This window comes from Olea europaea, unplaced genomic scaffold, assembly GCF_002742605.1.
Source record: "Olea europaea var. sylvestris unplaced genomic scaffold, O_europaea_v1 scaffold1542, whole genome shotgun sequence".
NCBI lineage: Eukaryota > Viridiplantae > Streptophyta > Magnoliopsida > Lamiales > Oleaceae > Olea > Olea europaea.
In genome coordinates, this window is record NW_019233014.1 from 11636 (window position 1) to 26175 (window position 14540).

General features: G+C 30.4%; 1 protein-coding gene across 2 annotated transcripts; it reads left to right on the forward strand.

Annotated features, from left to right (window-relative positions):
* The first annotated feature begins 590 nt into the window (after positions 1 to 590).
* LOC111376648 (spermatogenesis-associated protein 5-like) lies at positions 591 to 7490 on the forward strand. 2 transcript variants are annotated; one of them, XM_022999619.1, is made up of 14 exons: positions 591 to 836; positions 2073 to 2212; positions 2756 to 2920; positions 3149 to 3279; positions 3459 to 3603; positions 3731 to 3990; positions 4697 to 4812; positions 5397 to 5440; positions 5728 to 5859; positions 5944 to 6021; positions 6607 to 6689; positions 6776 to 6898; positions 7023 to 7083; positions 7164 to 7490. In XM_022999619.1, exons 1-14 carry the CDS (start codon positions 713 to 715, stop codon positions 7329 to 7331), a joined length of 1770 nt encoding a protein of 589 aa, XP_022855387.1. In that variant the 5' UTR covers positions 591 to 712; the 3' UTR covers positions 7332 to 7490. The 2 variants fall into 2 exon arrangements, with proteins under 2 accessions (XP_022855387.1, XP_022855386.1); XM_022999618.1 differs by having other exon boundaries at positions 592 to 836; positions 4697 to 4821.
* Positions 7491 to 14540: the final 7050 nt, after the last annotated feature.

Genomic DNA, 14540 nt, shown 5'->3' on the forward strand with positions numbered 1-14540 from the left:
ATTAGTCTTAAAATGAGGCCGAGCCATCTACATATTAGGACAATGTTAGGTCACGAAAGACTCGATCCATTTATCATCCCAATTACATTCATTTAGACGGTACAAAATAAATACATTTAACCTCTATTTGGTAAAGATTAAAATCAAATTTTTTTATAAATTTTAATAATATTTGATGATATATTTGGTGCAAAATTGTAGATTCCATTAAATATGTAATTAAAATTAATTAACAATTTTAACTTAAATTTTGATTCAGCACCAAATAGGGGCTTAAAAAATAATTTAATGTTTGAAAAGATAATAAAAGAGAAAAATGTACTAAGCTCCCGTTTGGTTCCCATTAAATTTCATTACATTATATTACATTTTTTCTCGTATTTCAATCATACAAGCTTCCATAAAATAATACTACATGAAAATCGAAATTTTTTCCTCCTTTTTTAATTATTTATTTTTCAAAAAAACACTATTTCACCAATTTCTATTTTTTAAAAATGGGGGCCAAACGAGGGCTAAATTAAAATGGAGTAGAGCACGGGCTAAAAAAAAAAAAAACAAGGCTATTTTTCGCAATCGTCCTCCTGAAAAGGCCTTTGTTTTCTAGTTGCTTCAACTTCCGACTGGCCGACTTTGGGAGCAAGTAATAACACATATACACGCGCTTGTGCACCTTCATCGTACCACCACTGAAGGAAGGAAGCTCAATCCCATGGCGTCGATGAAGCGGCTCGCCAGAACAATCCGCACGTGCCGTGCAATCGCCACCGCTAAAACCCTCTATCCTCCCCCTTTCTCCTCTTCATCTCATCGCCTCCAACTCGCTTCATACAATCGTACGCCTCCCTCTCTCCGTTCGTACACGAATGTACTTATTCATTTGTGTATATTTAATTAGTATGTCATGCAGAGAATTGCTTCGTATTTATCGTTGATGATTATTGTGGTGTTTGAATTCTTGCTTTTGGCGAATTTCATGTAAATTCTTCGAGTAATTAGGAATCTTGTGCTTCAGAATTATGAATCAATTATGATTAATCATTTCAACAAATTTTGGTTCTCTTTATACCACTTCAAATGGGAGTAAGCTTACTAGATAACCGAAGTTATAGAATAGCACTAAATAATAACATTTGGTTCCTTCAAAATTTGCCCTTTGGAACTCAATATTGCCAAATTTCAATTTTTTCCCCTTTTTTTACCTTCAAAATTTTGGTATATACAAACAGGGCTTTTGGTATCTAGACTTGATATATGCCTAAAGAGACATTTAATTGAGAATATAATAGCAATGATCATAGAATTAGAGTAGCGTAGGTGGTTGACAGTGTGAAATACTTTGGAGTTATTGTAGACTCCTGTTTGATAAATTTAAAAGTAGTTATAATGCACTTCAACCATGTCAGCAATGCTTTTACCTGTTTGTAGTCATTAGGCAACTAGACAATCACTAGTTTGCAGAATGTGATTGTCTGATAATTGAATATCACAATCCAAAGTTGTCTGTTTCCGGTTAAAATGAAAAATTGTAAAAAACAGTTGGCAAAGATTTGAAGTTAGAATAACCTATTTTTACTAACATGGTTGTAAATATTTGTTTTAGTTATGATTCTCTGAAGTATCCTAAAGTTTGGTCTGCATTTTGTTAATTGTTTTATATTTGCTACCCTTCTACTGTTGAATCATAAACTGCACCATTAGAAGCCATGTTTAGTAATAGCCCTTAGTCAGCAGCAACATGCAGTGCAGTTGTTTGGAGTCTATTTGAGAGTGATTTTGAGAATTGATTTTTTGACCGTTAGGAGAAAAGTAGGATCCACCTGTGAGAGAAGAAGTCAAATATGACGGCTGAAATAGTGAAATAACGGTCAAAAAATCAATTTTTTTGGGAGAAAAAATCGCTCCCAAACAGGCCCTTGAGCTGTATAGGCAATAACATGTCTCTTTAATCTTTCTTACTTTCAAATATATAATTGTTCAAGTTCAGTAGCTGCTGCTATTGCTTGATTGTGGATGCTATGCCACACTTTAGCATAACATTTAGCCTAACTCCTACTTATGTTGATGAGCAGGAACTTTTGAACAACACAAACAGACTTATGGATCAGAAGGTACTCCACCAAAATCTGTGTATACACCTCCTGTGCATGCAATGTTAGCTGGATTACTTGGATTTGGATTGATAGACGTAGCCTATGCAGACGATAATGAGGTTAGTGTGTGTGGCTGTATGTGTTTTGGTGGGCAAGGCATCGTTGCCTGTGTTACTTTTTAAAGTGGACGCATGCATCTGAGTGAACTGCTGGGTGCTAGAAGAGAGATTGCCTGTCTTCTCTCCATGAGCATGAAAAAGACCTTGTAGTGTAGTGTAAAAGTCGTATTATATTTGATTGAAATTCCTTCCCTTCAAATGTTTCTGAAATTCTGCTTGAAGCAGGTCTACTGCTCCACTGCTTATTACTTATTCAAGAGTTAAGTTATTAAAATGGTATAGCCTTCATGGAAAATCAAATTGGCAACTATATTTAGTTGTAATTTCTGGAATCATATTAGTTGCATTTTATCCTTTCTCATTGATATACTCTTTAGGTCAATGTTGACATCGATAATCTTAACTTAAACTTGAGAAGAATTGTCAATCTAATCTACTACCATCTCAAAAATGAACATAAATAGATGAACATGAAGGGTTCTTCTTATCTAATTGAAGCTGCACTCTTCTATTGAGTTTGTGGAGTTCTTGGAGTTTTTTTAGGCTACTGCTAAAATTCCAGACCCAGAATGTCCACCAACTTCGAGCCATAATAGCATGGAGGAAATTGCCCGTAAAGAAAAAGTTCGACTGGAAGAGTTGCTAAAGAGCAAGGGAATCCGATATGGTTCTTGTCCTCGTTTTACTGTAGCTGTTAAAGGACAGAAGGTCAGCACCCTCTCTCTTTCTCTCTCGACACTCTCTCTCTTTCTCTCTCGACACAGAGACACATACATTCATATCCTACTGATCTTCTGATCTTTCCATTGAAATTGCTTCCAGGGTATCACAAGTTTGGTTTTGTTTGGAACCCTCTTACAAACTACATTTCTTAATAACTAATTTTGAAAATTGTTGATTCTAAAATGGTAATACATTGTGAATACATTTTTGCAGGTGACAATCAAGTTTCAGGTTCCTTCTGCCTGTGAAATTCCACTACTAATAACAAACCTTGTTTCACGTCTTGGTGTCAAAGTTGAAGACAATGGTACTGGATCAGATATGATATTGCGGGCTTGGGACAGGTTTACAACTGTTTCTCTCTTCCACCATCATTATTTTACACTCTTGTTGAGTAAAATGTAATGTTTGTTCTTTTCCTTGCTCATCAATGGAAAGTACATTTTGTAACTGTAATTACTACATCATTTTTTTCCCTTCCTGTTTACATGTCATTGATTATTTTTTTTTTACTCTTGATCAGTGGGGTTGCTTGGCAGTTAACACTTAGTTGCCCCAAAAATCCAAAAGAAACTGATAAAGATCAGATACAAGGGAAGAATATAAAAGCAAATGATGGAGAGCTATGCATTCTAATGTTTCGCCCACTTATTGGCTCTGATAAAGCCGTGAGTTTCTATTCATTATTAATAATCACAAGAAGTTGAACTTCCATTATGTTATGCTATTTTAATGTCTGAATCACACATGGTTTATTACTAGACTTTAGCATTACATTTGCTCAAATTTGTGCAGGAAATTGAGTTCATGAAGCAGGGTAGTTTTAGTCCTGAAGAGCTTGATGCTTTGGCATCTGTCTTGCAATTAGCTGGACAACAGAAAAGCTTGGAATTCAGGCCAAGGGGAGATGCCTCGCGCGTTCCATCAATCGATAAAACAGTTTCCAGTCTCGAGGGAATGGGAGTCAAAGTTTATGGACTTGCCGAATCTAATGTAGATCAACCAAAAGCTGATATATCTTGGGACAATATTGCTGGGTATAATCATCAAAAGCGGTATGCAGTGAACCAGGATCCAAGCTTCTCATTTCTACAAATTAGATTTGGTGCTATAGTGGGCAGTGGACCAATCATTAAAGTAAATTCTGAGTCATAAATTGCTCTGCAGCAAAACGAAAAAAAGAACCTCAAAAGTCAGTGTTTCTGTCCTTTATATTAAAAAATATAAGTGCGAAACTACTTGAATTTGGGGAGAGATTGGCAGGCATATCTGTTTCCCTACAAGGTTTTTGCTTTAAATGGTTGTGCAGATAACAGATGTTTGCATAACATCTTATTTTGTTGGATTTGTATCTACTATTGGAAACGAACAATAACTTACCTCATGGGAGAGACATAAGTGGAACGTTTTGAAAGGGGCAGATCTATGGCAGTGGTAGTCATTACCCTTTCCGAGGTTTCAAAAGCATTCTAAAATTTTATAAGGGATATCACCATTTTCTCCCATCTCATGACAAATTACTTTAACCTTCAGTACCTATTAGCTTGGAAGATGTCAAGAAGATGTAAATTATAATTATTTTATTTACGTTTCATCCGAATTGGTAAGTATCATAGTTCTGCCCTTGAATTGTTGGTCTCTGTAAGCATTTTTCTGTGTTAATTCTCATCATCTTTAACTTTTACTTAATTGTCCCAGCAGTATTTTCCTGATTCTTATAGGAAATTCTCGTAAAGCTATTCAATTATGTTGCCATTGTAGAGAGATAGAAGATACAATATTGCTGGCTCTACAGAGTCCTGAAGTGTATGATGATATTGCTCGTGGCACTCGGTGTAAGTTTGAGTCAAACAGACCACGTGCAGTGCTTTTTGAAGGTCCACCAGGTTTGGACTCTTGATTGGATCACACAATCGACATTTTACTGCACAAATTGAAACTGTATAGAAAGTTTAGTGATCTTATGGAATTGATCCATTTTTTAGTATGGATGAAGTTCATTTTTAGGTATCAACTTCATCTCTATGTGCACTCTGTTTTCATTGGATAGGTACATTTTTTTGGATCTTAAAAATATTTTCCACACTGTTATTTTCCATAGTGGATGTGTAAGTATCCATTGAAGACCATGGGTGTGATTGAGATCTTCTGTATTTATAGACAAAAGTTTGGTTCTTCTCCATGATGAAAATATACTGAGTGTTGTTTCGTGGCCATTGAACTGCATAGAATCATTTTCACTTTTGAGTTCCTAAATAGGTTTTGAAAAGGTAGAAACTAGTAATAAGGTAGCTTTGAATTCGGAGGTTTTTGTAAAAGTAGAAATTGGGAAGAACTGCATTGCATGTTTCTGACATACCAGTTAGGTTTTGAGAAGTCTGCAGTGGATGTAACACTAAATTTCAGAGTTAAGAGTTATCGAGAAACAATAATATTTCTAATGTACTGCTTTCGATTTCAGGCACCGGGAAAACATCTTGTGCTCGTGTAATTGCTAATCAATCGGTATGCTATTGACTCTTGCTAAAACTTTTACTACTTACCTTCTTTTTGTCTCTTATTAATATTTTGTTTTCACCAAGACAGAAGTGGTCTGACTTTTGTTTAGTCAGCCTGTGAATTCCTTGTTATTCTGGGAGATTTATTTATTTTTCTTCCATATATCATACCACGTGAGCTATGTTCTCTGTCTCTGTAACATTTGTGCTTTGCTTAGATAAATTTCCTATATATCTGCACAAATCCGCAGTCTTGGATCAACATTTTTCACTTGAGCGTGTCTTCCGTGGCAGGGTGTCCCAATGTTATATCTGCCACTGGAGGTTATCATGTCAAAGTATTATGGTGAAAGTGAGCGATTGTTGGGAAAAGTATTTTCACTTGCTAACGAGATACCTAATGGTGCCATCATTTTTCTAGATGAGGTAATTTACACATAAGAAATAGGTTGCTTATATATGTCATCTTTCCTTTCATATTTTCACTCTTTCTTTTGCGACTCATTGCAGGTTGATTCTCTTGCTACTGCTCGTGATACTGAAACGCATGAAGCGACAAGAAGAATTTTATCTGTGTTGTTACGCCAGGTAATTATGGGTTCTGTATTTATTCACCTAAGAAAACAAATAACAATGATTGTAAATTTAGTTTATTAAACATAAGTGTTTGCTGACTAGTACTGCTTCTGTCCCATTTCATGTGTTGGTTTGAATTGGCGGAGAGTTTTAATTCGGCTTATGTAATATTCCAATTTTATCCTCAAGTTGGATGTATCAAGGTCTTATCAAACAGAAAAAAAAGGAAAATGTTTTCTTATATCTTGCTTAGTTCATTTTCTTTGCTTTCTTTTGGTTTAGTTCCAGAGCCCGTTTGATGCCCATTTTTTGTGAAAAAATGCATTCTGCAATAGTGATTTGATGCAGAATGTGAGGTTAAAAAATGAGGAAAAGTTTTGTATTTACGTATAATATTATTTTATTAAACAATGTGAGGTTGTAAAGAAGAGAGGGAAAAAGGTATTTTGAAGAATATGTAAATCAAGCAAAGCCTTAATTTCCCAAAATGGCCCGACTTGCTCAAATTGTCAACACCACGCTCTTCAATGATAGTTCTTTAAGTTTTGAGGAAGAAATCAATTTTGTCACTGTTATGCGTGATTTACTTCTGTGCAGATTGATGGATTTGAGCAGGAGAATAAAGTAGTGGTTGTTGCTGCAACCAATAGAAAACAAGACCTTGATCCTGCTTTACTTAGGTATCCAAGTTTGCTGGTTCTCTGTATTGCAAATATTACAATGGATCTTTTTATGTGTAACTTCATTTTTATTCATCAACATTCAGTCGGTTTGATTCCATGATCACTTTCGGACTACCTGATCAGCAGACTCGTCAGGAAATTGCCGCGCAGTATGCAAAGCACTTAACAAAGTCTGAGTTGGCCGAATTTGCCTCAGCTACTGAGGAGTGAGTATCGTGATCCATCGACTTTAAAAATGAAATTTTTAATGTGGCAACAAAATTTCTGAGTTAAGTGAACTCCAATGGATTTAGTAGTAAAAAAATTTTATTTCTGCATTTATCGATGCAGGATGTCTGGTCGGGATATAAGGGATGTGTGCCAGCAAGCAGAGAGGCATTGGGCATCAAAGGTATTGTGAATTAACTATACTAATTTGGTCTCAGTCATTCCCTCATTGAATTTTGATTAGTTTTATATGTCAAATGTAAGATTATTCGTGGGCAAGCACAGAAAAAAGATGATGAAACCGGGTCTCTTCCACCTCTCCAAGAATACATTGAAAGTGCTTTGAAACGTCGAAGTTCCTTGCTTGGTGTTGCAAGTCAGAACCGGAACCTGAATCCTCTTTCAAAGAAACCTCAGTTTGATTTTCTGTGAAGTCTTGTTCACCTTATCAGTATCGTGTAATGTAGATATCAGGTGGCCTAAATTTTATTTTATTTTATTTTTTTCACTCTCTTTTTTACATTGGGGATAAATTATTGTATAGACTAATATAACTTGTGGAAGTAATGGTGTATTGTTTCAAAATGGTAATCACTTCTTGTTAAATTAAAGAATATAAAAATAATTAAACCATCGGTGCGTAAAATGTTATATAATTTAATCTACAAGGTCTTATTTGTTATTTTAGTGAAGAGCATTTTGGTCTATTTAGTAATTTATAATGACAGTGTTTTACTATTTTTTTTTTTTAATAAATACACATCATCAATTTGACAGGTATAACCTGGTCTAATTAAAAATTATTTACCTGAACAATTTCATTAATTTTTTTTGTACACCTAATTAAATACCACCAAAATATCTTCTTCTTCTTCTTCTTCTTCTTCTTCTTCCTTTCCCTTGTTTTCATATTCTATCGTGTGGGTTGATGTGAATATGTAGATTCCAAACAAACGTTTACATGAAGAATTATGCGAAGGTGGGAAGAAAATCCAGGTGGGCATAGAGCTTTTTTCTGTATGGCTCAGAGGCTGCTCTCTTTTAGCATATGGAACCAAAATTTCTACCATGAATACGAAAAGGATTTGATTAAAGAAGTGGTTTCATTCATACTTGGTGTTCTTTTATTTTTTTTCTCTGATTTTGCTGAACTTTCATGCATAACTATACATGTATGTATGATATCTATAAACATATATATACAGAGAGAGAGAGAGAGAGAGAGAGAGAGAGAGAGATAGGTTGATATTTATGGGGGAACAATAAATCATTTTATGTAAAAAATATATTAAAATCCTACTTATGTATGTAATTTTACCTCAGATTATTTAAGTAAATACGAAAAATACTTAAAATTGTTGTGCATCTAACAAAATTCGTAATGATAATAATAATTATCTTTTCTTTTTCTTAATTTTTTTTTTTTAATTTCTTTGGCAAATATATGTTTTTTTGTTATGAGTGTTTAAAATTTAGTACGCAAAATGTTAATTTGCAGAATTTGGTATGCTACACTTTAAATGTAAGGTGTATCTAGTAAATTTCTCTAGTTATGTTTGAGTAATTATATTCTCAGTATTCACATTACATTCTTTGTTAAGCACACAACATTTTAATTGCAATGGAGGTCTCTAAATTTTGCTATTTTATCCATTATGCCTCCTAACGTTTTCATCAATTTCATAACCGGGAGATTTTTCTATTCGGCATGTTACTATTCCTTTTTATGGAAATGTCTATATTACCCTTAATGAAATTATTCTTTCTATATTGCAACATATGTCCTAATATTTTAAATATTTTATCTTCTGTTAACTCTATTATGGATATTTGAATATAAAATCATTCTATGATCTAATAAATAAGAATAATCTGCAACTTTCATCTCATATTTTCTAATTAAAGTATTGTATTCTTCAAATGGTAAATTTGTATTTTTTAATTGAGATATAATATTCTTTATTTCTTCTAACATTCTTTCTAATAAATTATCCAATCCTTCAATTGTATATCCTGACATTTACCAAAATAATCATCATGCAATTATCCCTGCGATTCTTTTAAGATCTTTAAAAAAAATTCATTCTAATTTTACCAAATGTTTAATAGTTTTACCTTGGGTTTGATCTAGACTTGTATTCTTAGAATCGAGTGACCTTCGAGCTCTGAATTTGTAAACTGCTTCCTTCAACGGCCTCCTGCCTTCACAGAATTGTTACTGTTTCAGCTACTTGCTCTCACTGTATCAACTTCTAAAAAATAAAACTCTAGACTTATGTTAAGGAAAACTCTCTTTTTGCTAAAATAAGAATGAAACTTTCTATTTGATCTTTCAAGAATCTATGGGAAAAAGATTTAGAAATTCATATTGATATCAAAATATTGGAATTTTATTTTTATTAGGATTGATACAAGACTTTAATTTGGTACAAGGGGTTTCCAGAAAAACTGATTTTTAAACTGATAATAGGCTATTGCTTACAACTCGAGAATTCAAGATAGGATGAAATGATCTTCTTCTATGGTAATGTCTCTATTTATACAAGTTTTTGAGACTCTATTACATCATTGAATACATCATCAAGGTACACTTGCCTCTTTATTTTCTTCCTTGGGTCTACATCTTCACATGTTGGTTCAATTTTTCAAAGAGCATCTTTATTTTCAATGTCTTCACATGTAGTAATATTGTCCTTCATACACCTTTATCAAAAGGGTGCTTTGTCTTCTTCTTTCATTTTTTCACATGCAGCTGGGGCACTCCCTTAACTGGCAGGATTCTTTTATAGTGGTAGGACATCTTGGAAATTGATCTATATCAAATCTTGTAATATAATCTTTTAAAATTTCTGATTTTCCATATCCTCCATTGGATACCACATCCAATTTTTGTATTGGCATAAGTATGAGAATTTTTTATCGAACAAGTTTTTGACAATGTTGTATATGGCTTTTATCCTAAGTACTCTCCTATGTCTGATCCATAACTTTATTTCTGTTGAAATTTTTCTATTAAATTCCGTGACATCAATTTGGAAATTAGCTGCAACATATCCAATTGAGATTATGTGTTCAACTGAATAATAAACGAATCCATCATATTCTTGACTTATAGAATAGAATTTCAAAAATATCTTCCTTCCTCTGGCAAATCTGGATACTTCTTTAATCAATATATCATCAAACTTTGAAATTTCAATAAAATCTTTTCATGGGAATATCAGATCCATGAATCCATAGTCTGTCATAATTTTTATAAATGAAGGGTCTCCTCCTTCCATGGTCGTTATTCTGGGATAAACATTATTTCCTGGAGAAATAAAATATGAATCGCTTATTTTCATTTCATAAACAATTTTGACTATTTCAGCATATTTTTCTTCGTTTGGATCTAAAGAGATTTTATCTTCTTGGTTTATGAAACTGATTGTTTTTGTATCTCTTTTATCCTCATGTATCATGATTTTCTTGGTTGATGATACAGAAATAGAATCTCCTTTATTTTCAATTGGTATGTTGTCACGCCTGGGTCCATTATTGCTTCCAGCTGTCCCTGTTTGGTATTAATTTGAAAAATTTATTTCTGAGCTCTATGGTATATCTGTTTCAAACAGTATATCTTTTAGTTGTGCTGCAATAGCATCAACTTGATTTTTGAGTTCTATGGCATATTTATGATGTTTAGTGGTAATATTCAACAATATTTTCATATTTGAATCGAACGTTTTTGAGATCTGGGTTGCTCCAGAACTCATATCTTCAGATTCCTCTTTAAGAAAATTTGTTCTTTCTTGTATATGTAGAATGAATTGGTATAACTCCATGGCCTTGACTTTATCCATTAGCAAATTCTATGTTTCTGTTAAGAAAATCTGCAAGAAAATTATTAGCTCCTTTAATATGGACTATATCAAAATTATAAAATATCAAATAAGTTTGCCATCTATGAAACCTTCTGTATTGTGGTTCTGGTGGTAACTTATTCCTGACTAATCCTCTAACTTGAGAATTATCAGTCTCAACAATGAATTTTTTAGATAATAAAAATAATGAGAATTTTTTTATCCCTCTAATAATTGCTAGTAATTCTTTCTCATGAGTAATATAATTTATTTCTGTTTGGTTAAAGGTTCCACTTGAATATCTACAAATCTCATTAAAATCTGTTTTTAATATTTCTGTCCAGTAATTGTCTGAGTCATCAGTATTAACAATTAAATTATCTTTTTCATCTGGTAATCTTAATTTTGGTAAATTTTTACATTTTTCTTTTAATGATTTAATTATTTCTGTATGTTCTTCATTCCATCCCTTAGTATTTGTTTTTCTAAATAAAATTTTAATTTTATGTCTTTTCTTAGAAAGATTTTCAATAAATCTTTCTGCATAGTTTAAACATCTTAAGAATTTTTGTATTTATTTTTTGGATTCAAATTTATCTGGAAAACTTTCTATCTTTTTGGATATATGAGTTTATAATTTTATCCCTCTTTTATCTATTGATAATTCAAGAAAGTTTATCTCTTGTTTTTCTATTATAGATTTCTTTTTAAATAGTACAATTCCTTCTTCTTTACATTCATTTATAAATTGGATTAAATGATTTCTATACTCTTCTTTATTATTAGAACATATTAATATATCATCAATATACACTATTAGAAATTCATTAAACTTTTTAAATATATTATCCATCTTTCTTTGATATATTTGTCGTGCATTTTTCAAACCAAATGACATAACTAACAATTCATATTTTCCTTGAGGTGCACTAAATGCAGTTTATTGTATATTATCTTCTTCCATTTTTACTTGCCAAAATCCTGATTTACAATCAAATTTAGAATAATATTGTTTTCCTCTTGCAAGATTTATTAGTACTTCTTTATTTGGTAGAAAATAACTATCAAATTTAGTATATTTATTTAATTCTTTATAATTTATAATTATTCTAGCTTTTCCTCTAACTTGTTCAGAGTATTTCATAACAATAGAGGCTGGACTACTATGAGATCCATTACTAGGTCTAATGAGTTTTTGTTCTAACGATTTTTTTATCTGATTTTTAAATTCTTGTGTATCTTCTATTGCATACATCATTGGTCTTACTCTTATTATAACATTTTCTATTAATTCTATTTTAACTTTTGGGTGATGTGGTTTCCAAAATAATAATGTATTTTCTCCATAAGCCTTTTCTAATTGTTCAATGATTTTTTCTATATTCATTTCTATTCTCGTTTTTAGAACCTTTTTATATGATATTCTTTTATTTTTTATTTCATTATTAGGAATTAGTTTTTTCTCCCAATCACCACCACGCTGGACTGATTGAACTCTATAAGGTTTAAATTCTCTAGAAATTTTTAATAAGTGTTTACAAGGTGTTTGTAACATTATCATATAATTGTTTTGTTTATAATATTGAAATTGTTGTATGAAATCATTTCCTAATAATATATCACATTCTGATTTATCAAATTTTATAAATTTTATTTATTGTTACTTGTTTACTTCCAATAATTATATTAACTTTATCAGCACTATTAATTATTTGAGTACTTTCTCCTTTAACACCAGTTTTTTTTATATTACTATTATTATTTCATGATTTTATTAAAAACTTTTAAATATTGTTATATCACTTCCTGTATCTATTAAAGAACATGTTGTAATATTTGTTTCTACAATAGTAATTTGGATATACATGGCCAATGGAAAAGTTATCTAATTATTCATCTAATTCTTTTTGCATAATATAGTTTGTCCATTATGAACAATATATAATCTTTCTCTTTTTATACTATAATCTTCTAATACATTTAGAAAACTTATTCCTTAAAGTATATGGAGATTTATATACATACTTCTATCTATATAACATGGTACTATAAGATCTATTTCTTTTATTTTTATTGGTACTTTAACTTCTAAATTTGTTATATGTACTTGTTCATCAAAATTTACATATTTATACAGCTTAGTTTTATGAGTTATTAAGCCTTTATTTCTAATAGAAGCTATATTGTATTCACTAGCTCCTGTTTCTATTAATATATTTGGTCCATTTATATTTTCTCTTCCATTATAATATTCGTCTTCTATTTTAATGTTTCCAGCATTTCTATACAGTTTTACTTCTTTTATTTTGCTAATTTCTTCTAATTGGTTTTTATTAGGTATTTTAAAACTTTTTGATCTTTTAATTAATTTTCCATCCTTAAATGTTATGCTATTAGAACATTCTCCTTCATTTAATTATATTATTTCAGGTTTATTTTTTGCTATACTAAATTCATATTATTCTGGAATTAAACTTATTTGTTTATTTGGTTCTATTATTTTACTAATATCTTTACATTCTTTATGAATTTTAATATATGATTTATTGGAATAAATATTTCCATAATTAGAATTGGTAAATGTATATGAAGTTCTATATTCTATATTCATAATTTGATCACCTGATTGCATAATATCATCTCTATGAAACTTGAAATGTAGTCCTAAAATTTCATTAAAATTTCTATCTTTTAATGACAATAGTTTGGATAACATGTAAACATAATTTTTTGATATGCTAAATTTTCTTCTATTGTTCCTAAATGACTATTTTTAAAATTTATTATTTTTTCATCATGTAAGGTTATAGTTAAAGGTGAATATATCCCTTCTCTAAATATTATTTGTATTCCTGCTAAATAAACATATTGATTTTTTTACTTTGTTTTTTAGTAATCTTTGTTAATAGTTCATCAACTGTATTTTTTGTTAAAAAATTTATTTTATGTTGTCCATAGTCGTTTTTACATATATATTTTTTTCTATTTTGTGATATTCATTTATTGTTATTCTTTTTTTTTTTCAAATTCTATCAAAAACTTTTCATTTCCCTATTTTTAAATCTAATAATAATTTTTGCAGTTTTCTAAAATTATTATTGTCAAAAGTGACTTTTAATCCATATCCTTCTATTCCTTCATATTCTTGTATATTTATATTATTATTTTCTATTTCTTCAATTTCTTTATTCAGATCCTAATCCATTTTCTTCTGTTTCACTTATATATACTTCTTGATCATAATATTCTTCAATATCTGATATTTCACTTAATTCATCTTTTATTTATAAATATTCTTTTTTGTAATATTCTTACTTTTTTTTTTTTTATCACAATCAGGTTTTATATGACCCATCTTTCCACAATTCTAACATTTACATTGACTTTTATTTTTCTTATAAATATTATTTTTCTGTGGATTATAAGGATTATTTTTTCTTTTATAATACCTTCTTCTAGGTTTTATATATTTTTTATTAAAATTTCAAAATTTTTAAACTTTTTATTTTTATATTTTCTTTTATTAACTCTTCTTTCAGAATTACATCTGCATTGCACAGAGGTTTCCATATCTTCACAATATATTTTAGTTAATTTTCCTGATTTTTTCATTAATTGTCTTTGTTGACATATGTATGCAAGTCTTTCAAATAAAAATTTTATTCTTAAACCTAAAATTCTAGGTATTCCAATATTATCTCTAACATATTTTTCAAACTCTATTTTAAAATATATTCCCCGTGAACCTGGTAACTTATTATAATACATATCTTGGTATACTTATTGGTTTTCATTACTA